A 27,321-nucleotide genomic window follows, 5' to 3' on the forward strand; every position below is an offset into this window, starting at 1 on the left:
TTCTAATGAAGACCAAAATTTGGTACCATCGAAAGAGGCCCTAGAGTAAGTTTTCTGATTAATTATACATAGCTACATTATTGCCCCCATTGGACCATGTGAGTGAACACCCATGTGGGTCATGACCATCTGAAAGGGTACGGTGAAGGGGATGGGCCAAAAAATGAGGCAAAAGGTGATTTTGTCTAAAGGCAGGGGTAGTATTGTCATTGAGAGATAGGAGGGATGGGGGGAAAGCGAATGTGATGGATAGATCCTTTGACAAGCAAATGACGCATACGTAGTTCGACACGTCTCCTGACAGAAACAACCATACATTTATCAATCCACTGTGCTTCCAGTGGGGTTTGAAAGGGAAAGAAAGTGAGAGAAAGAGGAGAACAAAAGAAAAGAAAAAAGAGAAAATAATGGGTTTTTAGTTGCATACATTCCCCTTATTTTAATGAACGTAATATTACTTGGGCTAAGTCAGGAGAAGGAACTTCTTGGCTACATACTATTCTAACTATGTTCCTTTTATAGTAGAAGGAATTTTCAGAGAGCCTAAAGGGGTATGAAGCTATAGAGCTCTTTATAAGTAAGCCCAGTAACAAACCACCCACCAAAAAGATTTACCTCTGGATCTCACTTTCCCCCTCCAATATTGCATTTATTTCTTCCTCTATTAAATCCAAGAACAGCTTTCCTCTTCTCAAAAACCTCTCTCTCTCTCTCTCTCTCTCTCTCTCTCTCTCTCTCTCTCTCTCTCTCTCACCCTACACCATATTCTCTTCTTCTTTTTATGATTTGGAGCAATGGGGAGAGGTAGAGTTGAGCTGAAGAGGATTGAGAACAAAATCAATCGCCAGGTTACGTTCTCAAAGCGAAGGAATGGGTTGCTCAAGAAGGCTTATGAGCTCTCTGTGTTGTGTGATGCTGAGGTGGCTCTCATTATTTTCTCCAGCCGTGGCAAGCTCTATGAATTTGGGAGCTCTGGGTACAAATTCTCTCTCTCTCTCTCTCTCTATGTGTGTGTGTATATATATATATATATATATATATATATATATATATCTCTTATTTCTTCATTTTTTTTTCTGTTTTATTATTCGTTTGGGTTCCTGTTCTAATGCTCTCTATATGTTGTGTTTTGAATAATGTTATTTTTACTGTTTTATTTGATGTCTGTTTTTTTTTTTTTTTTTGGGTCTAAGAAAATTAGGGGAGAGAACGGATCAGATGAGTGCAGTTACAGAATTCTATTTTTTTTGTTTTTGCTAAGGGTGTCTTTTTGCGCAGAAACCAAGGTTATTGCTTTCTATTTTCTCCTTCAGAGATTTCAACGCTCTCTCCTTTCAAGAAACCCTACGCTAAGCTTTTGATTGGCCAATGGCGTTCAAACTGACCATCATCTCTCTCTCTCTCTCTCTCTATTAATTTAATGCAAGATCTAAGGTGGGTTTTCTTTATGGTTTTTCTGAGTAAAATAGACTAGCCCAGAGAAAAAGAGAATAAGGAGATGGGATTGGATAAAATGAACTGACAATCTCTCTCTAATGAGAGAGAGAGAGAGTCTTTTACATACGTGTCTTAAAAGAGTTGGGTAAGAGCTCTAAGTCTCGATGCCTTGAAATCTCTCAAAGATCCAACGGATTTTGACTGCTAAGATCTCGAAACTTGTTATATCTTGTCGGATGGTCTTCCCGCTTCTCATCTTTTCACATTCCCACTCCAAATACTCCTTTTCTCCTTCCCAACCCATAGGATATTTACACCTTCTTCTTAAAAGCCCGTCTACATTGTATTTATCAATTTATTGGGAGATAAGCTTCTCATTTTCATTTTACTTCTTGGCTTTTTTTTAATTTTAAAGTACTTGTAGTCATATTCAGTCTGTTGTTTTTTTTCCTTTTTTTTTTTCGTTTTTGTATGAAGGGTATATGATGTTATCTGTACTTTTATTTTTTAAATAAGACTGACAATATGAGAATAAGAAAGATGAGTTTCATGAGTGATCTTCCTTTGGGCTGAAAGCTTCTTGGATTGAAAGTCACGTGCCCTTCTTTTCTTTTTTTTAAGGAAAATGTTCTCATCTGAAATTTTCTTGCAGCATAGCAGAAAATAGTCCTTTTTACATTAACATAGTTTTAATTAGTTTTCTCTTCTTTTCTGGGTTATTCAAAGACCCTATTCTGCATTTCTATATTAATATGATTCTCTTATCAGATTTTACATTTAGGTTTTTATTTTTCTTGTTTTAGGAAAAAGTGGTCTCTTCTAAAACTTTTAAGCAGCCCTGCAGAGAGTAGTCCTTTTACAATAAAATAGTTTTATTTTCTTTCCTGGGCTACTCAAAGACTTCATTCTATATTCTATGTTAATACACTTCCATTCTTAGATTTTACATAAAAGGTTGTTCTTTATAGTTGAAGATATAAGATGATTTTACATTTTTTTTTTTTGCAAGAAATCTTTGTTGAATATAATGGTATTGTTTCTTGGTATGTAGGTTACTATAAGTTTGATTAGTGGTAGTCTTTTTTTTTAATGGCTTCCTTAGTATTTGAAAGTCATTTTCCCTTGTTCGGAGACAATTTCAGGTCTTATTTTCCTATGATTCTTCTATTTTCTCAAGTTCATGGCTTGTAATCGTAGATTTCATCATCGTTGTTCCCGTCACGGCTCAAAAATGAGCATTATTAGGTGCTTCCAAACTCACAATTTTTTTTGGTGAGGTCTCTATGTCTCTTTGCCATTGTGGAGTGATTTGCCTTCTGTTGTGACAGAAAGATGGTCAGGTTCCTAGTTCTCTCAGATTCCCTTTTACTCTTTGCTTTTAATATTTAAATAATGGAAAGAAAGTTAGGATGGAAACTAAAAACGCCTTGGGGAAACCCAACTTCATACTTATTTGGTTCTATTAACAAACCAAAAGCTGTAATTTCCTCTTCAAAAGCCTCTTTTCTCTGTGATTCACCTCCTTATTGAGTAGGATTAGTATGTTTTGTGGTTTCCCTCCTCATATATGCGATAGTTAATAATTTACTTAACTCTGAAATCAGGTTGAAGATATTTTTCATAATCACCTAAATAGATCACAAAAGTGATGGTGCAAGTACATCTTCCTTTTAGATACTGAAAGATACATGACTTTCCATGTGAATATCTTATATTTGTGGGGTTTAGTTGTTCTGTATTAGAGTTTGTAAATCTCTGAAGAGAAAATAAAACATAACACAAAGGCAGGAAAAGGGGATAAAAGAGCATGCTATGAGAGTAAATATTTATGCTTAAAAGTCTTTCAAGACCATAGTTACCAGGGTGGGAAACAGATTCGGAAAACGGAACGTGAAACGGAAATGGAAACGCATGAAAAAAATATATAGGGGAAATGAGAAATGAGAAAAAGATAGAAAGTCATAGAAAAAATACACATGAAACACAAGGAAAACACGAAATTTGTGGTTCTGTAGATTTAAATTTTGTTAATTTCAAATTTGTATTTGAATTTTTCTTATTTTTAATCTTATTACAATATATGCTTTTAAAAAAAAAAAATCTATTCCATAATTTTTGATGTGTTTTTTCCAGAATTTCGTAAGTTCGACACATGTTTCCTACATGTTTCACATGCATTTTCTATGAGTGTTGTGTACGTTTATCACGCATTTCACACTTGATTTACATAAGTTTCTCATATGTTTCCCATGTGTTTCGGAAACATTTGTCCAATTTTTTATCATGTTGGAAATGTTTCTAAATGCTGGAAACATGATTTTGGAGAAACGAGTTTCCCACCCGCGAGAAACGCGTTTTAGGGGAAACGGATTTCCCACCCGCCCAAGGAGTTTCCGGCAACTATGTTCTAGACATCAATGCCATAAATATTAAAAGGGATTATTATCTAGAGTTCAACTGTGAGGTTTTATTAGTGGTGTAGAGATCTGAGATATTATACATGTAGGCATCATTACAATATTTGTTGTTATTTTTGTCTCTTATTTCATTTGTTACTGCCATTTCCTAGTTTTTCATTTTGTTATATAGTTGCATTGACTATCTTATGCCTGAGTTAGTCTCATTTATACATCTATTATTGCTGCATCTTAGTATTGGGATAAATCAATGGAATTCCCATCTAATTTCTAAGTCAGTACAATTTTGGCTATGGTTCTTCTTCTACTGATTGCTAGTTATTTAGTATGCCATACTTTACTGCTAGTGTTGTAGAGCTTTCAATCATTTGTTAATAGTGTTCGAGACAATTTATAAATAAAATTTGAGTTATCCAAGATCAATGATCATGATGGAAGTATATGAGCATTTTTTTTTGAAAAGGGCAACAGATTATATATATATATATACATATATGTAAAAACAGAACCGAGGTGGTCCTGAAGGAACAAAGATAATACAAAGATAGCAGTACAATAATTCAAGGAGGTAGATAGTCAAAGCACTCAAACGCGGCCCGAAAGACTCCTTTCTTGGCAAGAGAGTCTGCTTCCGCATTGGCTGATCTCCTGACATGGCGAAAAACTATTGAGGAGCCCTTAGCCCTGTCCTCTATTTCCTCTAAGTGGAAGTATATGAGCATTATAGCTGCATTTAGTGCGTTCTATTGAAGGATGTAACTAAAGAGGAGCTAGGTGATCATCCAATAGAAAATTGAAACTCAATACTGTTTGAATTCTAAGCTTGACCACTTGACCGCCCACTCTCTTGGAACTTGCTACATGCATGCTTAGAGTTTTCCACCGTAACCATTGGAACCTTGCTACATAGGAATTTACTAGATTCAGAGATTGATACATTGACTTTACTATATTGGAAACCTACTCTCTTGGGAACTTATATTCTTGGGACTTAGGGTTTTTGTTTTGGAATTGTCTATGTCATTTAGTTTATTTAAGTTTTGCATTTGATAGTGTGTTAGTGGTTTCTTAGATCATAACTCTGATTTGAATTGTAGCCTATAATTTGGGCTTTATCTTTATCTTTTTTCTTTTTTTTCTTTTAACCCGGAAATTGAACAGCCCCAGGGCGGACTGCCAAGAATATATATAATATGACAGTCAATAAAATGGGAGGTAGAGCCAACTAGCCTGGAGGATTATAGATAGAAAATCAGAGCATCCAAATAACCAAAAATGGGCTAGGGGGGAGGGGGCGGCACCCCGAGGCACCAAATTACAGGGAGCACAATCTCAGTAGAGTCTACTGCATACCTTAGTGGAAGGTCTGATATTAGGGAGGCCGGCAGCATCACATCTAGCAGGCCCTCTGGTATGGCTAGACATATTTGCCCACGACGAGTAGAAGAGGTTGTTCTTGGATGAGCATCCGAAATTGGCAAGGGAATCAGCTACAGAATTGCCTTCTCGATATTGGTGTTGGCAGCTAGGGGAGAGGATAGCAAGAAGAGCTTGAAATTTTGGGCTTTATCTTCCTCTACTGCAAGTCATTTTAGTGAAATTTGAAGTCTCTTGACTAGTACAACAACTTGGCCTTTGTTTCTTATGTGTTTGACATCAAGAGAACAAGTTTCTTCTCTTGAATCTCATCTTCTTCCTCCATCTACTTGGTTTCATTCCAACAAATTCCATTATCCATACAAGAGGAAAAAACATTGCAATGCATAGTCATTTTTGAATGACCCCCCTTGATCTGATTCAATAAATTTTGGGTTTAATCATAATCACGGATAAAAACTTTAAACTTGCCATCCAAATTCAATCTGTCAATAAATGGAGGAATTGAAAAAGGATCGTCTGTAGATGAATAAGGATGATCATATTTTTTTTATTACCGCCAAATATAGTCCCAAAGATATCTCTACAATCCAACAACTCATCAAGATAATTCTAGGCTATTTCTATGTAATATCTTATCTTATTTGTACAGGTAATGGATCATGTAAATCCAAAGATACTATAATTACAATTCATTTAGCCAACTCCATCAAATCCATTTATGGTATTAGAGTTGCAATTGCTGCAATCACGATCGCACTTTCTTCGCTATCCAAACACTACATTGCCGTCTTTCTCTTTTCCAATCTTGATTCAAGCAGGCCAGATCAAATTCTTCATAGCCTCTCTACATGGCCTTATTTGATCCGTTAGTGCCTAGCATTTATTTCTTCCTACACCCATGACCTTCACACCAATATCACAATCGATTGATTTACAACCCTGGATCTCCATCCCATCTAGTCCACAGTTACCTGTAATGTCGATTCAATCCCATGTGGAACCATAAGCATTTGCCCTCTACCACTTGAACAACCCACTTTCTTGATTCATGATACTATCTTCCCACCTAGTTTCAATGTGTGTGTGTGTGTAAGGTGTTTATATATATATATATATATATATATATATGTCTTACCAAATTGCTGCAGATGTCTTCTTCCTGCCATTGCGACCTTTGAATCAAGCAACCTTAATAGATGGCATCCATGGGAGAAGAAATTGTTGTACTCCGTCATAACTCCATGGGGACTCTAGATCTGCAAAATGCCCACATGAATGTCATTGAATCAAAATGGGCTTTCAAAAGGAAACTGCCATCCAATGGCACCATTGAAAAGTATAAACCACACCGTGTTGCAAAGGTATACAAGCAGTTACAAGGGATAGGTTTTGAAGATTCCTACAGTTTTTTAAATCTAAAATAATTTAGAAGGTTCTCAAAGTAACAACTAATTATTGATGGACCATTCAACAACTAGATGAGAAAAATGCATTTTTATAAGGTTGGCTCCAAAGAGAAGTATTTGTTGATTTTGTTCGAGCAAAGCAACAATATAGATGCCTCTGGGCCAAATCATGCGTACCATCTACATGGAACCCTATATGGTTTACAATAGTTGCCAATCAATTGGTTTTGTAGGTTGAGACCTATCTCTTGACATCAGATATCGTGCCAATTAATTCGATGTACCATGTTCATCTTTTTGCACAATACCAATCTCCTCATCCCTACGCTGATGACATAGTTATTATTAGGAACGACAACTCAATTCTCTCTAAGTTGATATCTATCATTAGCAAGGATCTTGCAATGGAAATATCTATATCTAGCAGACCTTCATTATTTTCTTGGTATCGAGGTTTTTCTATTGATAGTCTAAGTGTGAAAAGTTCTTTTGATCAAGGCCGATATGCTCCAATATCTAGCAAACCTGGAAATTTAACAGCCCCGGGGCAGACCGCCTAATATCTAGCAAACCTTCATCATTTTATGTTCCCTCTAAATAACGTCGCCTTGTTGTATTTCTCTAATAATTAAGAATGACTATGCCAAAAGAGATGAAATCTCCCACAATCGACAATCTGGAAGTCCTCAAGCACATTTTACACTACATCAAGGGAACTATTTATCATGGCTTATTTATAAGATATAATGGTCCTCTCTTAGTGATACTGATTGGGCCAGCTTACTAATACATGATTATCAACAGGAGGCTAAGCAATATTCCTTGGAAATACTTGTGTATTATATATGGTGTGCTAAAAGCAATCAAATGTTTCTTGTCCAATATGGAGGCATAGTACGATTGCTCGACCACATGGCTCACTATCCAGCTCTTCATGTACGCTTCATGTACGGATCGACAACATAAGAACTAGATTGCCATTTTGTTTCCAAGAATTGTGACATATGTTCTCAAGGTTCATTTCCTTTTAACAAGTCTTCATGTTGCCGACATATTCACAAAGAGTATTCCATGACCAAGTCCATTCCAATGGAGATCCAACTTTGGTGATTTTTTTTATCCAACTTTGGTGTTAGATTTCATCCCACACTCAAATTGCAAAGGGTGATAAGGATGGGTAAATCATATCCTTATTTTTACCTCCAAAGATAGCACCAATGATATCTCCTCAACCCAAAAGTATCTCAGGATAATTTTAGGCTGTTTATTTGTATTATCTTATCTAATATATACATCTTATGTATCATGTAAATCCAAATATACTATGAATATACTTTGTTGGAATAAATACATTTCATTCAACCAACTTCACCAAATCCTTTTAGAGACAACTTAGCACCAACTTGCATTGGGGAAGACAACTGCTTAGCAGCAAGCATATTTGGATAGTCAAGTAGCTTTGATTGAGTTTCCACTTGAAACTATTATTTAAGCCTGAAATTGAGTATAGAATGGTTGGTTTGACTGTAGAACTATCACAATGAAAGATAATTTGTTGATTTATCCTTTTATGATAAGTCTGGCTTTGTATCGATCTACTATTCTATTAGACTTTTGTTGCATCTTGTACACCAATTCGCAACACACCACATTCTTATCTTTTGGATGACCTTATATTTTGGAAGTGGTATGTTTATGTGTAGTCATTACTTCTTGCATTAGCATCGACCCAATTTTAATATGTGACAGTTTCTATGAATGAAGATGGTTTGGCTGGTGAGGAGATGCAGACTCTTATATGTATAGCTTGGTTATGCTTTTGTCATCAAGTATAGTGCTTCTCATAAGATTACATGACCACTTATTTAGCAAGTTCAGAGTGGATAGAGGGAGACAAAGGGAAAATGGCAATTGGGTCCTCCTTAAGCTTATGATCAATTACTAGAGGTTCACAAAAATGGTTCCCATTAAAGGTGACATGGTGTGGGATTAGAAGTTTGGATGAAGATAATGAGTCACTATTATCCCCCATGTTCATCACACTTGAAACAATGACGCATGTGATGGATTTTTTAGAACACTTATGGTTGATGTTAGGGGCACAGACATATCACAAATAACCCCGTGATCTAAGAGAAGGTCATAAGGGAGTGAGAGATACTGTGCCTCTCTTAGGTCACCCACAAGTGACACTATCCACAACTTCTAGGAGTTTGACGGTTGTGTATGAGGCTTTACAAATCCTTTTACAGCGAATGGAAGAGCCTCATGGTTAATTAGTAGAACATGTAGATCAACAAACATATGTGGCCTTTAACTCATGAGAATCGTGGTATTAAATATGTTGTAATCATCTCCAAGAGAGGAGAATATGTATGAAACTTATCATGTTCATCAAGAGTCTTCTGGATTGTAGCAAATTTATCCAAAAGACCTTTCATTCCATTTAGAAATGTGACAACGAAAAGTGTGGCATTGCTGCAAGTGTGACGTTCCATACGGAGTTGCATGATATGTGATTTCGATCATTGCAAATAGGAATCAATGTAGTCTAGTCTACAATTCGTTAGAATAAGTGTTGTTGAAGCCCCTATCTCTACCTTTTACCTAGAGGTCGGGGGTTCAATCCCAGCTTACCCAAAAAAAAGTGATGTTCAGTACTTTCTCTGTAACTTCATGAGTAAGTTTGAAATTTATCCACACACTAATGTTTAGCCACACTATAATGAGCTTATCTTTGTGCAACCGTTCTGCATATGCAAAATTCTTTTCGCAGAAGATTGTTTTCTCATCGCCAATGGTAGAATTATCTCCCCTCATTAGAGTACAAAGATATCTTGAGATAACGTTATAATGACAGGTTTGGCAAGCAGGAAATCAAAGACGATATAGAAGAGGACGCTATTAGAATGGATATGGTGTTTCCCCCGCTTTCTTCATGGTTAATTTTTCGTATTTATTATCAAATTATGGATTTATTTTATTTTGTAAAGAAGAACTAGGTTTAGAGAGAAATAGGTACAAGAAAGAGAATAATTAGGGTTTCAAAGATAGATGGGAGATAGGCTGGATTGACACGATGCATGAAAAAATAGGTTTTCCTAAAATTAATAGGGCTTGAATGGAAAGAATTGGGAAGAGTAGGGTTTGAAATAAAAGAATTGTGATGGATTTAGGCTTTGAGGTGATCTGTTAGTGGGAAAGCAGGTTTAGGGTTTGCAAAACTTGAGAATTAGGGATTTGAGATTTCATAAGATGGGGATCAGAGATTGAAGGTGTGGTGATTACAAATGAACGGAAGTAGTATGTGGGGAATTAAAATGGTGGGAAATTGAATATGGGGATTTTATGATAGAGTTTGGGGTTTAGGGTTCCAAATGGAAATTTTGAATTCCATAAGAAGGGATTGGGTATTGGAGTGGGGATTAGTATTTTTGGGTATATGAGTTGGGGCTATAGTTGAACCTGGAATTTCAAAAGAATATAATCGCTAGTGGAAACTGTCGAGCTTTTGGGAAAAAATTTATTGAACTGCTTCATACAAATTTATTGAGATGACCACTTGAAATTTTAGCCTGCAATGGGCTTTCGTTGATACTGCTTCTTTGGTCCGATATTTATGAACAAGAAGTACAAGTATCAAGTAGAATGGTTATCCACCTGACCTAAACAAATGTTAAAGCAAGACAGCTGGTATATACGGCTCTGAATCTCTGATCTCCACCTTCCCTTCACTTATTTAGTTATTTTTCTTTTCTCAAGTACTTCTGAATCAGATCCTGCTTCTTTTCCTGAATCTTCCGGAGATTATTTTATGATCTTGATGAATCAGATCCTGCTTCTTTTCTTAAGTTTTTGAGAGATCATGACTTGTTGGAGTGGGAGGCTTAATTTTTATCCTTCTTTCCATCTACACCCAATATCTGATAACTCCAAGTCGATCTAGACCGTCCATCTTACGCATGTTGGCCCACTGATGAACATAGTAGATCACGCAAGTATAGAACAAAGTGAGAAAACCCAGAATAGAAAACAGCATATAATAACAGAATTAGAAAAACCCGGATAGAAAACAAGCTTGTATGGAAAAGCTACTTTCATGTCATGTCTATACTTTTATGACGTCAAGATGATGCTTGCCTAGAAGTTAATGCATTTAGTACATTAAACTACGTTGTCAGTCTAAAATCAAAGCTGTAGAAAACATTGTACGACTAAACGATAAAATCATGCAGAAAACAAGTGCAACACTAAGGAAATAGGAAAAAAAAAACACTTTTCTTCCTGACGTTAGAGCTTCTAGCGTACCAGACAAGGACAATAGTAATGAAACCCTGTTTGTAGATAAATAGTTATCTAGTGGCTAAAATGTAGAGGCTATGTAAGATCCACTGTGAAAATATGTGCTTGTCTAGCACTAAATACAAGAGAAGAAAATGACACACCAGGACTGTTTAGATTCGAGTAGGTTGATGTTCAAAGTCCAATCGTAATCCGACATGAATAATAAGCCTATCTGTTGTCTAGTTTATAGAATCTCTAGTGGGTAGTTTTGTTTATTAGGTTTGATTCTGTAGTTATAGACTTATAGATGACTCTGAGCACATGAGGATTTTTTTTAATTTTCTTTTCATTCTTTTTGTTACTTCCTTTCGAATAACCAAATACATATGAAGCATTTTTTGACTGCAGTGATCTTTCCAATCAATTAAATTATGCATGGTCAAAACCTATAAGCACTTGAATTTTCTATTCATAGTGGAATTATGAACGTCTCCCTTGACGTAAAAGTTTAATGGGGAACTAATGAAACTTTTAGTATGCTTTTATGAGTCGTAGTTTGTTTAAAATTTATTGTGATCTATCCATTTTCCTAAATACGAGGAGTTCTCGGATGTGGTGACATTGAGTAGTAAGTATGAGAATAGAGCCTGTAATTGCTCGGAAGGGAAACTCTACATAGCTTTAATTTGCTTGGGAGAGTTTATTTATGAACATTGTCAAGTCCTAGGCAGTTAGCCTAAGTTGGGTTATTGCTAAGTACAGGATTGGGCAATTAGTAAATACAACGTATGCCACTAGCCTAGTTAGGTAATGCCTTGTAGGAATAACATGTGTCATGTTAGGTAATTGCGAAATAGAAGGCGAGTGGGAATAGCAATTACGAGTGGCATTGGTATGTTGAGAGGTCTGTAAATCTCTTTGATTTACACCCTTGGTTGCGGATTTGAGCAATATGCAAATCCGGCATATTGCTATCTTTAACAGCCCCACATAAAATGAATAAGTAAGAGCGCACCGTCAGTTTGTCCCGGAATAAGTTGAATTACTTGGAACCAAGAGGCTTGGTGAGAAATCAGCAATCTGATCAGAGTTTGACAAAAAACAAACATGCTATTGTGTTACATCAGAATATGTGCACGAAGTGGTGGTACCCCTAGTTTAGATGGGAGGGACTAAAGCCAGGTTGACTCAGCAGTAGTGTTGGCGTGGCACGCCCCAAACCCCACCCTAGGCGTAGGACATGACAACGCCATACCCCTGCAAGATAAATCCCACAAGCATATAAGACTACAAAGATTTAACAGAACCAAACATAACCAATTCCATAATCAATAATAATCAAGTCTTAATAATATGAATCAAATACAATCAAATCAAATCTCAGCTCTCCCCTGAAATAATAACTCAACTCAACTCAACTAAGCCTTTCTGCCGAACTAGTTGGGGTCGGCTAATGAATCCTTTAGAAAATTTTCATGAAGAAAGTGAATAGATCTACCCGGTTCAAATTGACTAACTCTAATCCTGACACTAGTTGGGTTCGTCTACATGGATCATTTTTTCCATTCTATCATATCCAAGGTCATGTTCTTTGTTTCTACCCAAGTTGTTTTCGGTCTACCCCTACCTCTTTTACTCCATCAACTTCGCACGAGTCACTTCTTCTCACTGGAGCATCCAAAGGCCCACGTTAGATATGCCCAAACCATCTTAAGCGGTGCTCTCTCATCTTCTCTTCAATTGGTGCCACCCCCCTTTTACAGATGTCTTCATTTTTAATTATATCTAACATGGTGTGGCCGCACATCCATCTAAGCATTCGCATCTCCGCTACACTCATCTTATGCACATACTGCTTCTTGGTGGCCCAACATTCTGAGCCAAGAAGCTTAATCATTGCTTCATACTAGTTACGAAAACTAAATCAAATTATCTAATTATCCTCCAAGCAAAACTAGTCCAAAAGCTAAATGTCCAATTCCTCTTTTTCTGCACGAGGGTCAAAATCTGAAAATATTATAAACCACAGTTAGCTGAAAAGCTCAGTACATAATAAAATACTATTCTAAGTGTAGGTCTAAGCATGTCAAGGCTCAATAAGGGTCAAACAGATAGGGCCAGAATTGAATACTGATGTCTCAAATAGCAACAATGGTCACGGCAATAATCATAGGTGCATGTCAATCAGAATACTGCATAAAAGGTGCAAATAAGCTATTCAATATCAAACTTCTGGTTAAAGCTAAAAGGTGTCAAGAATACAAATCCACGTCAAAATCATCGGCATGGTCCGACACATTATTGCTTACACCGACTGTCCACGGTGTTGGAACTAGTTCCTCAAATTTCAGATAGAAGTCAACACGGCCGATGTTTTATCCCACAGACGGACCAGAAGTTCCAGCGTATTACACCCACAGCGGGTCCAGAAAATAACGCAAGCCTCCACAAAAGTGTCCAAAAAGTAGGTCCAAAGTCCATAACAGATAGTTTCAAAGGTTCATATTTCAAAATGAAGGTTCATAACAGTTATTATCAAAGGTTCAGAATAGTAGCGATATCACACTAAATAGGTTAAACATGAATAGGCATGCTAGACCCAAGGTTATCTCAAAGGTTCAAAGACACTATACAAAGTACATAGTCTCAATATCAAAGTTAATTCAGAATGTGTAGGGTTTACGAAGCACCCAAAGTAGTACGTTATTACGTACCTAATGACGGATTGTTTCGTTCTCCAAACTTGTCGAATGATTCAATATCTTTAATTTGAATAATGCAAAAACATCACATAAGGGTCCTAGAAAGTAACCCACAACCCAAAAATTCGAAATCCAGATCCCAAAACAAATTTCCAATTTCCCAGCGGCTTTAGATGCCCAAACCAGATCTTCGAACGCCCGAACACCCCCTTCAGAAGCCACTTCAGACGTCTCTTAGAATTTCAAAAGAAAATCCAACTCTCGGGTTTCAGTTCCCTTCATGTCAAACGCCGAAACCGGACATCCGAAAAGCCTTTCGAGCGTCCAAAGTGCGGGCTAGGTTTTTCGCGAGAACTTCAGATTTTATTATGATTTCCTAAAAAAAAACTCATTTCTTCTTCGTTCGGACTCCAAATTGCGCGAGGTTGGATCCGATGAATTCCTTACGAAGAGAGGAATCCGCCAAACCTGATTTCATGCTCCGAATTCATACAAACGATTATTGTAAAATCATTCAAGAGTCTAGGTCAAAATTCTCAAAAGTCCAATTCTTGATCTGGAGTTCGTCAAAATTTAAGAACGATACTAATCCTAAGGAATTCAAGATCAGTCCTCATATTCTTAAATAAACGAGATCAAACATCTAATCGATTCTTATAAACCATCAAACCCTTGAGTTAGGGTTCCTAACATAAAGAATCTTGCGTAGAACATAGATCTTACCTTGATTCGCGTTTGCGAATTCCAAATTGCAATCTCCTTGGTCTTCTTCTTCTCTCTCTCTTTCTCCACGAAATTCTTCTCTTAGGGCAGAACAAAATGTTTTAAGTTTTGATTTAACTCCACATAAGATATATTTATAGGCTTTCTTAAGAAGCCCTAATCAAAGCCAATTCTCCAAAGACAAAAAGGCCCCTAACTTAAGGGGGGATGAATTTTCGTTAAGGGAGTATTTTCGAGTATTTACAAGGCCTTTATATTATAATTTAGTACTAGATCGTACAATAGTCGGCTATTCCTTTGAACTCCATGAAATTATGTTTGGACCAAGAAATATGTAGAATTTTCCCGTAGGTTTACGGTCATCAAGACAACCAGCCCAATCTGTGTCAGAGAAGGTACTTAGAGTGAGAAAAGATGTCCACCAAAGATGAATACCATGGGTGTTGGTGCCATTGATATAAAGTAAAATGCATTTAATCATTGGCCGATGGTCAAATATGGGCCAATATAGAAATTGACAGACTTTGTTAACTGCGAAGAAGATGCATGGCTGGTTAGAGATAAATACTAAAGAGCTCCAACCAGACTATGATATTTGCGGGCATGTGAGAGTTGTGCTTGTGAAGCAAGAGAGATTGAGAGAGTAGGCCATAAGAGTGGTGCATGGCTTAGCCCCATTCATCTTCGTACGAACAAGTAGGTCAGTGATATACTTTTATTAAGATATATGACACAAACAGGGTGAGAGGCCTCGACACCTAGGAAATCCAAAGGCAGTCCAAGATCCTAGATAGCAAATTTGTTGTGAAGTTGGGCGATCAGGTGAGGGATCGCAGGCTGCTTGTTTTCAGTGAGTAATGTTGCCAAAGTAGATGAGAAGGAGAATAATAACACATGGATATCGATTTTATAAAGAGTGATGTATCAGAGTGCTCCCCTCTTGCTGATGAAACCCCTTTTCTATGAGTTGAGCATTGTAGCATTCAATAGAACCATCAGCCTGACAATTAATCTGGTAAACCCATTTGTTACCAATTAAATTTTCATAGGCGTAGGTGGGACAAACACCCTAAGCGCCATTACAGATGAGAGCACTAAACTCATCACCCATGGAGAAATGTGATACATGAGATTTTGAAGCTTGCATGAAGCACATGGTTCAGACTCATTGTTCGAGGTAACTGCAAGTGCGAGGTAGGGGTTGACATGGTTTGGGTCCAACCTGAAGAACCGAACCGAACCGGCCTATTTGTTTGGTTCTGGTTCTAAAATTTTAGAACCGTTGGTTTTCGGTTCGGTTCTAGGTTTGGGGTCCTTTGAGCCAAAACCGAACCGAACTGAAGATATATATATATATATATATATATATATATATATATATATATATATATATATATATATAGAGAGAGAGAGAGAGAGAGAGAGAGAGAGAGAGAAGGGTTTCTGAGGTGGCACTAGTGCTACCTTTTATGAGGTGGCGCTCACAAAACATAGGGGGCTCACTTTGTTTGGATGATCCAAAGCATTCATTTATTTGTTGATTGGAGTGGCGGGTTACAATATAGACTACCTTTAGTCATGCTTTGGGAGAGGACTGTCCCCATTTATCGATCCTTGATAAGATGGAATTCAAAGTAAACGTTATTATCACAAGAATGTTGTTGAACAAAAAGACTGTTTTTTGATATATGAGGAACATGTAACAGATGTGATAAATAAATATTTTTTGACTGAGTGGGTAGAATGGAAGAACCAACATGAGAGATAGACAAACCTTGGCCATTACCAATTTGATCAGAGCAATGCTACTCAGATGGAGAGTGAAGATTTAAGAGGTTGGATGTCTGACGGTTGATAGATCTAGTGTCAACATTCCAAGATGGCTCAACGGTGGATGAATGGTCCAAACTCGTATGGGTGTGGCTCTTTGGCTTAATGTCATGGGTAAGCTCCCCAGTGAAGAGAGTTCAAATCCCCTCGGGATTGCTCGATGCGCTTGGTTTATAGGTGATTGCGCTCATTCGTAGGGAATAGTCCCGCCCTAAAAATTGGGGTGGGGATACGCTATGTCATCAAAAATAAAATAAAAAAGTTGACAAATGACATGATACGGTGCTGGTGCAGGACTCGGAGAGGATCAAGTGCGATTGCAAGACAAACAACTATAAACCCCAACCTCGATAATATGTTGCTTATTATTGTTGTGACTGGGTTGAGAGGTGAATGGAGTGTATCCCTTGGATGTGAAGTTGGCTTCTAGTAGTGCGGTGTCTACAAGAGACAAAGACTGCATTTGAAGACGTACATTATGACTATAAAAGAAGCCATGAAGATCATCAATAGGAATTGAATCTGGGCGGCTTAGAATGGTTGTGGTAAGATTCTCGTAATCAGTTCTGAGTCCTATGGGGATGCTCGTGGACATGTGAGATTTAAGAATGATGGCTGATGATGCCAAAATCCGTCCTTGAGCCTCAGGCAAGCGCGGTAGACGAACTCTGTTGTTTAGGATGACCTGGGCCCAAAGAACACGACGTTAGAGGGTCCTGGAGTTTGGACTCCAGGGGCGCCCTATCTAATAGCACCAAAGCACTACTAGTTTATGGAGAATGAAAGATTGAGCGTGGTTATGGGGGTGGAAGAAGATGTGTACCTTTGAGCATGGGGTCCTTTTTTATAGCCTCAAAGTCCTTAGCAGCTTGGGAAGCTTACCTTTCTTTGAGTCTCTCCTTATTGGATGACTTTTCCATAGAATTGGTTTCCATGTTTATCTTGGAGATCTTTGAGTCTCTTATGGAACTTAGTTTCCAAATATGTCCGGGCTTTTAGGAAGGTTGCCGTATAGGGCTCGGATTTCCCTCTTAGGCACTTTCCCATTTGAACGGAATTGCTACTCGAGGTGGGCGAATTTTGACCCTAAAAATGCCAGAGAAGGCAAGTTGATCGACGGACATCTTGGAATGTTGAAGGTAGTCCATCATGGATTTTGTCCCATTCCGTAGGTTCATTAATTAATGACCAAGGTGCATTACTCGAGCTGTAGATGGAGAAGCATACATCTTCTATTGGGCTAACCACACTGTGCGAGAAGTATCAAGACCAGTAACATGCACATGGGAGCGGTGGAGAGGAAGGAGATGAGCCGGCTCAAGATAAGCTGATCTTGACGGTGCCACTCCTAAAAGGAGGTGATCACAATCAGCAGATCCTCAGGGTTCTGACGTGTGAGACACATCGAGGGAAAAGCGGTGTCACCCAAGACAGACATAAATAAATTGTGGGCACAAAGAAGGAAGGAATTGAGATCGAGTTTAATAGAAAGCGCATGATGAATGTTGCGAGATGATTGAATGCAGAGGAGGCAAGAGCATCCTGTGCACTGGGCTTGACGGAAGCTGATGTGTGGGACTAGTCAGCCATGGATGTTGAACGAAGCAACTTCTTGAATTCACATGAGAGAGAGAGAGAGAGAGAGAGAGAGAGAGAGAGAGAGACTTGTCGCTTTGATAACATGTGAGAATGGATCGTGTAATTGCTAGGAAGGGAAACTCTTCACACGCATAATTTGACTTGGGGGAGTATATTTATGAACAATGTTAAATCCTAAGCAATTAGCCTTAGTTTGGTAATTGCTAAATACAACATAGCAATTGCTAACTACAACATATGTCAACCAGCCTAGTTAGGTAATATCTAAATACAAAGTAAGAGTAGATAGCAATAAATGTGTCTTGTTACGCAATTGCTACATAGAAGGCACGTGGAGATTGCAATTACAAGTGGCATTGCTATGTTGAGAGGTCGTGAAATCACTACGAGTTACTTACTCCCTTGGTTCCTAATTTGACCAATACGCAAATCCGACATGTTGCTAACTCTAACGGTAAGAGTAATAGCACATTGAAGATTGTTTCCCTCTAAATTTATGATTGATTTGGAAGCTAAGAAATATAATATTTTCAAGCTTTGTTGGATTTTTAAGCTTGATCACTTGACTATCTCCTCACTTGGAAATTGCTAGATACATGTTTGAAGCTTGCCACCTTTTTTTTTTTTTTTTTTCGGTGACGTAGGGTGTCCCCACCCCACTTTGTGGAGTGGGACTAATTCCCTCCGGATGCGCGCAATCACCCGTAAACCATGTGCATCGGGTAAGCCCAGGGGGATTTGAACTCTCGTCTCTAGGGAGCATACCCAAGACTTTAAGCCAAAGAGCCACACCTGTACGGGTTTGAAGCTTGCCACCTTCACGATTGGAAATTTGGTACATTGGAATCTACTACATTGGGAGTTTACTACATTGGAAATTTACTCTCTTGTGAGTTTATTAATATCTTGGGACTTAGTTTTTTGTTTTGAAATTATGTTAGTCGTTTAACATATTTATATTTTGCATGTCATAGATTGTTAGTGGTTGGTTGGGAAAGATATATAAGTATAGTTAAGCAGTGCTAACTCGGATTTTAAATGTCCTAGGCGAGATACTTTGGGCCTTGTATCATCTTCTACTACTAGCCATTCTAGTGAAATTTTAAGTCTTTTGAGCAGTGCAACAAGTTGGCCTTCGTTGTTTATATGCTAGGCATCAAGAGACAAGTTTCTTGTCTTGGATCTCATCTTCTCCCTCCATCTAGCTGCTTTAATTCTAACAAGCGCGCTTTTGGTAAGAGTATGGGTGGTTTAGTTAACTTCATAATAATTGGAGACCGAGGAGGACTATTAATATCTGAGTTTTTCAGAGATTTCTCTCCAAGGATCTTATTTAGGATTGTTTTGGTGTCTGGAGGAGTTTTTCTTGGCTCTACAATCTACGGATGAATACATGAACCTCAATAGGGAGGGTTAAGTTGAATTTTTTTAGTGTGGTAAGGTTCTCCATTGAGATTTTGGAGAATCTTAAATCTATAGCTTTGCTACCAGCAATAATAGATTGCTTGAGTCTAATTCTTTCTATGCCGGCACCGCAAAGGGTGCACAAGTAGTTGAAATCGAACAAGGAGAGATAATTTTTTAACAGAAAGTCTTAATGCGTATGAATCCTTATCTTAAGTGAGATAATTTATCACAAAACTATAAAATAACTAATAATGATAATAGACAGACTTACCTACCTGAAGTAGAACTGCTCCCATTTCATGGCTATCTTACGTTTTCAAGGAGACTGCATAATATCTAGGATTTGTGTGGGATAGTTGTAGTATAAATAATAAAATATAAAATATAATGAGAGATAGTAAATAAAACATACGCATGACTTATATACGTAGTTTGTGCATAGTTGCATGAAGCTCTCTAGTTGGGTCAACATAGTTTGTGCATAGTTACATGCAGCTCTCTACTTGGGTCACAAGCTCGGTTCAGTAGCTTTTTTTTTGAAATAGCGATTTGTATAAAATGAAAAGGGAGCACCCGAGAAGGGGCAGCCCAGAAAACAAAATCAAGAAAGATACAGGAAAGAAAGAGAAAAAAACAGGAAAGATACAAGAAAGATACAAAGAACGATTCAAGAAAGATACAAAAACAGGAAAGATACAAGAAAGATACAGGAAAGATACAGGTCAGAAGCTCGCTTCAGTAGCTAAATTCCTTTTGCTTCCCAAATGTAACAAAAGCATGCTTTCATCACGCTAATAGAGTGTGTGTAGAACTTAAAATACTCCATTTAACTATATTCTAAAGGAGTGTAATTAAAACGTAACAAATCTTTTTAAGTTTTAAATAAAACCTAGCTATCTGACTTTTTTTTCAATAAATTAACAAAATGAATAAAAAAAATTAAGTTTGTAAAACTATAAATCCCTAGAAGTTTTACTAAAGCACCAATCCCTCTTTGACCACTTGTTGCCCCAACCTACATTAACCATTAATATTTCCTAACCTGCCCTAACCCTCTCGCTCTCTATGTAGTTCTCATTTGCTTCAAATGTGGCTCCCTACAAGCTTCATGTTCACTTTCTTCATTGGTTTTTGCTTCATGCATTTTTCTTTTCTGGAACCATCACTTCTGCTTCCCTAATCCCTTCTCGCATTCGATTCCTACTCTATAGTAACTATGAGTGAGTGTCAAGGGGTGAACTATGCTACTTTGCCAAAATCAAAACGAGTCTTGATATTACCTCCCTATTTCTATTTATTAAATTTCTTAAAATTTTACCCTTTAATCCTTTTAATTTTTCAATCTTTTAGTATTTATTTAAAAAACGTAAGTGTAGTGATCATGATTTTTTTGTGTGTGGAGTCGCCATAGACATCTTTCGGCAAACGTAAGTGTAGTGATCATGATTTTTGTGTGTGTGGAGTCGCCATAGACATCTTTCGGCCACAGTTCATTAAGATAGTGTCGGGTCATGAGGTTTTGCTTTGGGTTAAATTATTATAATAGGGGGTGATAGACTTTAGTGTTAAATGATTATAAAAGGGGGTGATAGACTATATGGTTCTATTATCTCCATACATAGGGTGCAACATCTACAGGAGTAATATTTAAGAGAAACAAAGAGTGTAGAATGTAAATGAATGAATTTAAATGACAAGAAAAGAAAAAAATAAAAAATAAAATGAGAAGCCGTTGTTAGCCCAAAGATCTTGATCTAGCCTCAATTATAGCATGGGAAGGAGCACCATCCATACTAGATCGTCTCTACTTTGGCTCTACGGCATTATAGGATATTACTACTAAATAAAAAGATGATTTTCATCAAGAACTTTGGTTGGAGTTCAAGTTATAAAATGAATAATTTATACCAAAAACTTGGCAAAGCTTCACTACATAACTAGAAAATAAAAATAGGGAAATGATATTTTCCCCTCCTTAAACGGATAAAATTCCCCCCTTAAACGGTTTCTGTGAGAATGGTTCACTGCTTGAGGATAAATTCACCCCCTTTAACTTTTTCCTTTGCCTTTAAAACTTAAAGAATAATGTTAAAGGGGGGATTTTATCCGTCGTCAGAGGGGGGATATCAGTCCCCTATTAATAAAGAAAGAGAACCTTAGGAGACGACTATCAGACTATCTAGTCACTCATGAAGACCTATTTTTTACCATTGTAGAGTGATAGGTTCTAGCATCTGACAGTGACCGTAGTAGATTGTTATGGTCTTGAGTGGGGCCTGCCTAGGTTTAGCACTAGGCAAGACACAGATATGGGACAAGGCCTAGCCTAACACGTTTCAATAGCTATGGAGCTTTTGGCTTATTGATTAGGCACCTAACATAGATGAATGGATGGATAAGAAAGGGGAGGAGGGATATGGAATTATCTTGTTAATTTACTTAATGATACATGCATTAGGACATCTGCTTATGAAAGGGGTAAGGATAATTAGTTTAGAGATTCTAGGATATATAAGGGAGACTAATTAGGTTTAATATTTGATAATCAAGGGTTGCTATTTGCTAACTACAAGGCGTAGGTGTAGAAAGCCATTTGGTACGCTATCAGCATGTTAGCATGTTAGGAGGTCGGCGAACGAAGTGGCGGATGGTCTTGATCGGTCTGGCATGACAAGGCCCAAATTAGAGGTCTTTGATTTTCTTCCTCCTTGAGGAAATTTTAGATTTTCATCTGTGATATATTGTAGTTGTTTGTAGCTCATGACTGTCTTGGTCATGGTTACTGTCTATTAATAAAGATTCACGAGTTAAAAAAAAAAAAAGGTTTAGACATGGTTAGGTATTTTCCTAAGCAGTTTTCAGGTGATTTTTTTTGCCCTTAAAGGATGGGGATTTTGGTCCTAAATGAGATGTCAAGACATGGGTGGCTAGAAGTGAGGAAAAGGTGTCTTTGCTCACCTCTTTTAGCCATGGCTTGTGGAAGGCTAAAGCCATGGTTTGGTCAAGCCAAAGTCGAACTTAAGTCAGTCCAAAGAAGACTTAATGGCTAAAAAGGAATGTTGGGAATATACGGGGTGGATGTTTTAACAATACAAGGGTTTTGGCTGTGAATCATGGGGACAAAAAAGAAAGTGCCACTCATTCTTTTCTCTTAGATCAAGATGATTTGGAGATTAGGTTCACGGATCGTGACCCTGTTGCGGCAAGAATCCGCCGTTAGAGATCCGGCTACCAGTAACTACTTAAAACAAACAACAAATAGCCTTTGGCAACCCACAAAACTAGTCCAAACAAATGTGTGCAGCAATTCAAGTGTGTAGTAAAATAAAGAAAGACAACAAGAAATCAAGAGGCAAAAGAGATTTTCTTGGTTCGGAACTTGGCCCACAGTCACGGGCAATATAGTAGAAATTCACTAATGAGAAAGATAAATTACAAATAAGGGTAAAAACGCTCACCTCTCCAACAATGGTGAAAAACCTACTAAACACCAAAGTAACCTAATAACTTCGGATCTAACCTCTTGTAAGAGAAGAACAAGAAAACCCTTGAGAGAGAAAAATAAAACTCTTCTTGTAAAGAAAGTGCCCAGTCCAACATACCCTCTTCTTAAGGTTGGTGCAAAGCTAAATCCGTTGATATGGTCTTCTTGAGATAATTTGGTAAATTTAAATCTTGATTTAATCAAGATCTGTCAAATGTTGGTTGATGCAAGATTTTTTTTCTCATTTTGATATGGTCTTGAGAGAGAAAATTTTAGATCTTGGTTTAATAAAACTCTTGTAGAGAAAGAGCCCAATCCAACATAGCCTCTTCTTAATTAAGGTAGGTGCAAAGCCAAATCCGCTGATATGGTCTTCTCGAGATAATTTGGTAAATTTAGATCTTGATTAAATCAAGATCTTTCAAATCTTGGTTTATGTGATATTTTCTTTCTCATGTTTTTACTCTTTCTGAATTGTAATGATCGGGAGTCTGATGACTCTTGATCCTACATGTTTGCGAGTGCCACACACGTTAATCTTCGTTGATTTACCTATTTAATAGGCCCTATAATTAATCAGGCAAGGTTGGGTGTCGAATGTTTACCGCCCACTCCTAAATCTTACTCTCACGCTCATTATTGGTTTGGGGCTATGTCTATCATCTGACTTGATCTTCACTTAACATTGTTATAGTTGGCTATGCCTTTAAATTGAGTACTTAGATTGTGTTTCAGCCTCTTGCCACAAGCAATACACTAAATGACGACATACTAGATCCGTTGCCAAAAGGGAAAAATCCGTCCTCGCTATGCGTCTTTAAAGGGCTATAGTGACAGATTTTGTGATAGTTATGTGTCTTTAGTGACGGATGGATCATCAATTCCGTTGCTAATTATTTTAATAAAAAAATTATATATAGTGACAAATTATCAAAACCGTCGCTAAAGAGACAAATATCAACGATCCTTGCAAGAGTTACCAAATAGTTAGAAAACGTGATGAATAAAATCCATCGTTGGGTCAACATTGACGGATTTTTTCAGTTGCCGCAATAGGGTGTTCGCCTTGTAGTGGCTTAAGCTTGTTTATTTTGCTTGATCGTGTGCCTTCATTAACGATGGTCATGATTGGTACCGATGGTCTGATTGATTGCTTTGGTTTAGAGTGCGGCCTCCACCATGAGTTTCCAAGGTTTTACCTTTGTGAACAAACGCTATTGTGAACTCCTGGATGCAAGTATGAAATGGTGCTCGATTGTGTTCAGCGAGTTGTAGGGTTTTTCTTCGGTGAAATTTCCAAAGCAAGTTTAGATGTGGATTAAAGAATCAAATCATCAAGAGAACACAAAAGGAGTTGTGGAAAACCTTTCAATGAAGAGGGACAACCACCGGGCGAATCTGAAGAAAAATCTTCACTAAATCATTATTACAATGTCTCTCTTAAGTTTTCACCCAAAATTTGAGGAAATACGAGTAATTAGAGAGATATAAGAATTACCTCCTTAGGAGAGACAAATCCCACTATCGCACCATAAATATGCATTTCGATCTTCAAATTTGAGAAACCAAATCCTCGTGAAGTCTCCTGCATCAAGAGGATTCAACGTCAGTGAAAATCTTTAAGATGAATGCCCAAAAAAGGCCTTAAGTTTTGATCCCAAAGCAAAACCCTTTTGTTGGGACCCATTTCATGGGCTAAGACCCCACAAAGCGAGTCCCATAAAGGCTTTGGGGACCCACTGACTATCGTATTGGAGCCTTGATTAGCATTTTGATCTTCAAATCTGAGAAACCAAATCCTCGCGAAGTCTCCTGCATCAAGAGGATTCAATGTCAGCGAAAATCTTTAAGATACTTCTGGTGCATAGCAGGTGGCAATTGGGGCATGACTAGGGAGTGGATCCTTTAAGACTCCCATTTTCTTGTTGGGGTTCGCATCATTTCCTGTTTTGGGGCTCTTGAATCCGCCACTGCTATTTTGCCCTCGCTGGTCTTGAACTTGACTTTTTTTATTTCAACATCGGTCCGTCGGGTGACCTGAGTTCTGATGGAACTAAAAATAAGTGTTCAAACCCACGAATTCCACCAATTCACTCACACCACTTGGATTTTGATCTTGGTAGTGCCCAAGAGTCCAAGGCATCCCTCTTAGCATCATCGTAAGCACGCACTGAAATCTCCGACGGCTCCAAGGATCCGGGGTCTATACCAAGAATCTTGGCCATCGCCAGAGGGCAAACGTTCAGCCTTGCCCCGCATCAATCCAGACCTCGTGGATCTCGTAGTCATCCTTTGTTGCTGTGATGTAAAGAGGCTCCACATGAGGGGTCTTGACTCCTGCCAGAACATCTTGCGTGAAAATGATGGGTTGCAACGCCGTGACTTGCCCTATCATGGCGCAAAAAGGAAAGAGAGAGATGGGGTTTCTCTCGCTTTTGGCATAGTGGGCCTCCCCGTGGGAGGCCCGCAGGGTTATTAGCTCAGTGGTAGAGCACGCCCCTGATAATTGCGTCGTTGTGCTGGGTTGAATGCTCAAAAAAGGCCATAAGTTTTGATCCCGAAGCCAAACCCTGCACACAAGAAACCCTTTTGTTTTTTCCTTCTTGTTCGTCTTTCTCTCTCGTTTTTTTCCTCTTTTGTTTCTCACTCACACCATATGAGTCTCTCTAACTTCCTTTTTCTATTAAGTTTCTCTAAGTGTGGGCGTGGGGCCCATATAATGGGGCTAAGACCCCACAACGCGAGTCCCATAAAGGCTTTGGGGCCCCACTGACTATCGTATTGAGCCTTAATCTCCCTTCCTAAAATTTTTCCCTGATCTGCATTGCCTTCCTAGTCCAGCGTGAATAGGTATAGATAGATTGATATAGCATGGATATATAGAACTATGGGTCCTTAGTTTTTTATGTTCTCAAAATCCAAAACAAACAGCCCTCAAAATTGGAGGGGATTCCTTCATACATAGTATAGACAGCCAGATATGGTATGGATATATAGATGTGGAATCCATTAACATATTATTAGAAAAACTGTCAAATTCATCACACCATAAAGTCAGTATCTATACTTTAACACTTGAGTTATATAAATGGGGAAATGACATCAGCACACTCATGTTTTGTTACTTATAGGGTTGCAAATCGGGCCGGGTTGGTTTTTTCTTTAAAAAACCCGAGATTCCTAAATCCAACTCCACCTGAGATAGTTTCTCGAGACGAGTCAGACAAGGTTTTTCTACATTCTTGATACATGCAACATGCTTGACCGTTGTTCTCTCTATCTCTTATGTTATATCGGCCGGACAAGTGCATACCCTTGTAAATTGAAATGTTGACTAATAATTCACTTTAATCTCTTTTACTCTGCCTACACTTCCACTAGCTTGTAAATTGTAACTCTGATTTCAGATTGGGAACAAAGTTGTACATGTGCATTTGTGCATGTCAGTATTTTAATACATACGCGGGTCAAAACGAGGTTGAGTACTCGGTTGACATGGTCATACCTCAGGAGAGTCAGATGAGTTTTTATTGACCCTGTAGAACAAAATAAGAATACGGTGGAAAAGACTTTTCCAATACTCATTTACTTAATCTGACATGGCTGTCATCATATGCAAAAGACGGGGCGCGAAGTGGCTTCTGGAAAGGTGGCTAGCAAATCCCTCTTTTTTTTATTATTTAAAGAGCTGACTAGCGTTATTAGGGTTCCCAAAAAGCTCTTACCAACCGGTAAAAAAGGAAAAGACAAGTTGGGTTTGTGCAATTATTAATGGTGGAGCACCAATAATACTGTTTCCTTTTTCTTCTTACGGCCCAGATCGTTTCAACTTTCAAGTTCCAACTAATCAAGGTTAATTTGGTACTTATGGTGGAGCTCCATCTTCATGCCCTCTTCTGAATGAAAATGAGGGTGGGTTTTCCTACTTATTCTCTTTCCTGCATAGATAGAGCACCCTACCATGGAGGGTTGGGTTCTCCTATACAGAGAGTTCATGGGTTCGGTGTCTTACCCCAGAAAAGAAACCCAAAAATTGAAAAACAGGGCCTTCGAGCCTTTCAATGTCTGTGGAGCCAAACGAAAATGGCAAATGATCTAAAGATCAAAGGGGTTGCAGCCAACTGCATAGAGCAAGAAATTGGAAAGATCGCTTTGCCCATTGTGGGCTTCTAAGAAGAGATTTCAGATAGGAGGTTGATAGCAGGAATAAATAAGGGGGAGTTTTCTAAGTGGTAGAGATGGGGTTCCACAACCACATTCAAGTAAGTCCGACCCTTTACTAATAAAAGGCATTCTCTATCTGACTTCTACCCCTTTTTTATATATGGTGCAGATATAGCAATAGATGGAAAATAGTGCATGCTATATTCTTTTTATGTAGCAGTAGATTAATTGCAAGTCATAAGTTCCTCTGTTGATATAGGATTGTACATTTGAAGTTAGATGTTTTGTGTTTTTGAGGGGATTGATTTTTGGGTTTATTATTTTTTTAATAACTTAGATGAATAATTCTGATGCTTCAAACATTTAAATTTCAGGATCACTAGCATAGGTATCAATCTTCTGTGCATATATATATATATATATATGTATTTTTGTACTTTTGTATTGCATTAGGTGGTTTCGAGCTGACCCCAACTAGTTTGGGACAA

General features: G+C 37.9%; 1 protein-coding gene across 1 annotated transcript in view; it reads left to right on the forward strand.

Moving 5' to 3' along the window:
* The first annotated feature begins 471 nt into the window (after positions 1-471).
* LOC143887819 (agamous-like MADS-box protein MADS3) overlaps positions 472-27,321 on the forward strand; it is a 65,531-nt gene continuing 38,681 nt past the window's right edge. Inside the window, exon 1 of the mRNA XM_077392014.1 lies at positions 472-976. Coding sequence (XP_077248129.1) covers positions 795-976 — 182 coding nt within the window. The 5' untranslated portion in view covers positions 472-794. The remainder of the gene's footprint in view (positions 977-27,321) is intronic.

The sequence above is a fragment of the Tasmannia lanceolata genome, unplaced genomic scaffold (genome assembly GCF_043159265.1).
Source record: "Tasmannia lanceolata isolate RefF3 unplaced genomic scaffold, GAP_Taslan_0.1 ptg000012l, whole genome shotgun sequence".
NCBI lineage: Eukaryota > Viridiplantae > Streptophyta > Magnoliopsida > Canellales > Winteraceae > Tasmannia > Tasmannia lanceolata.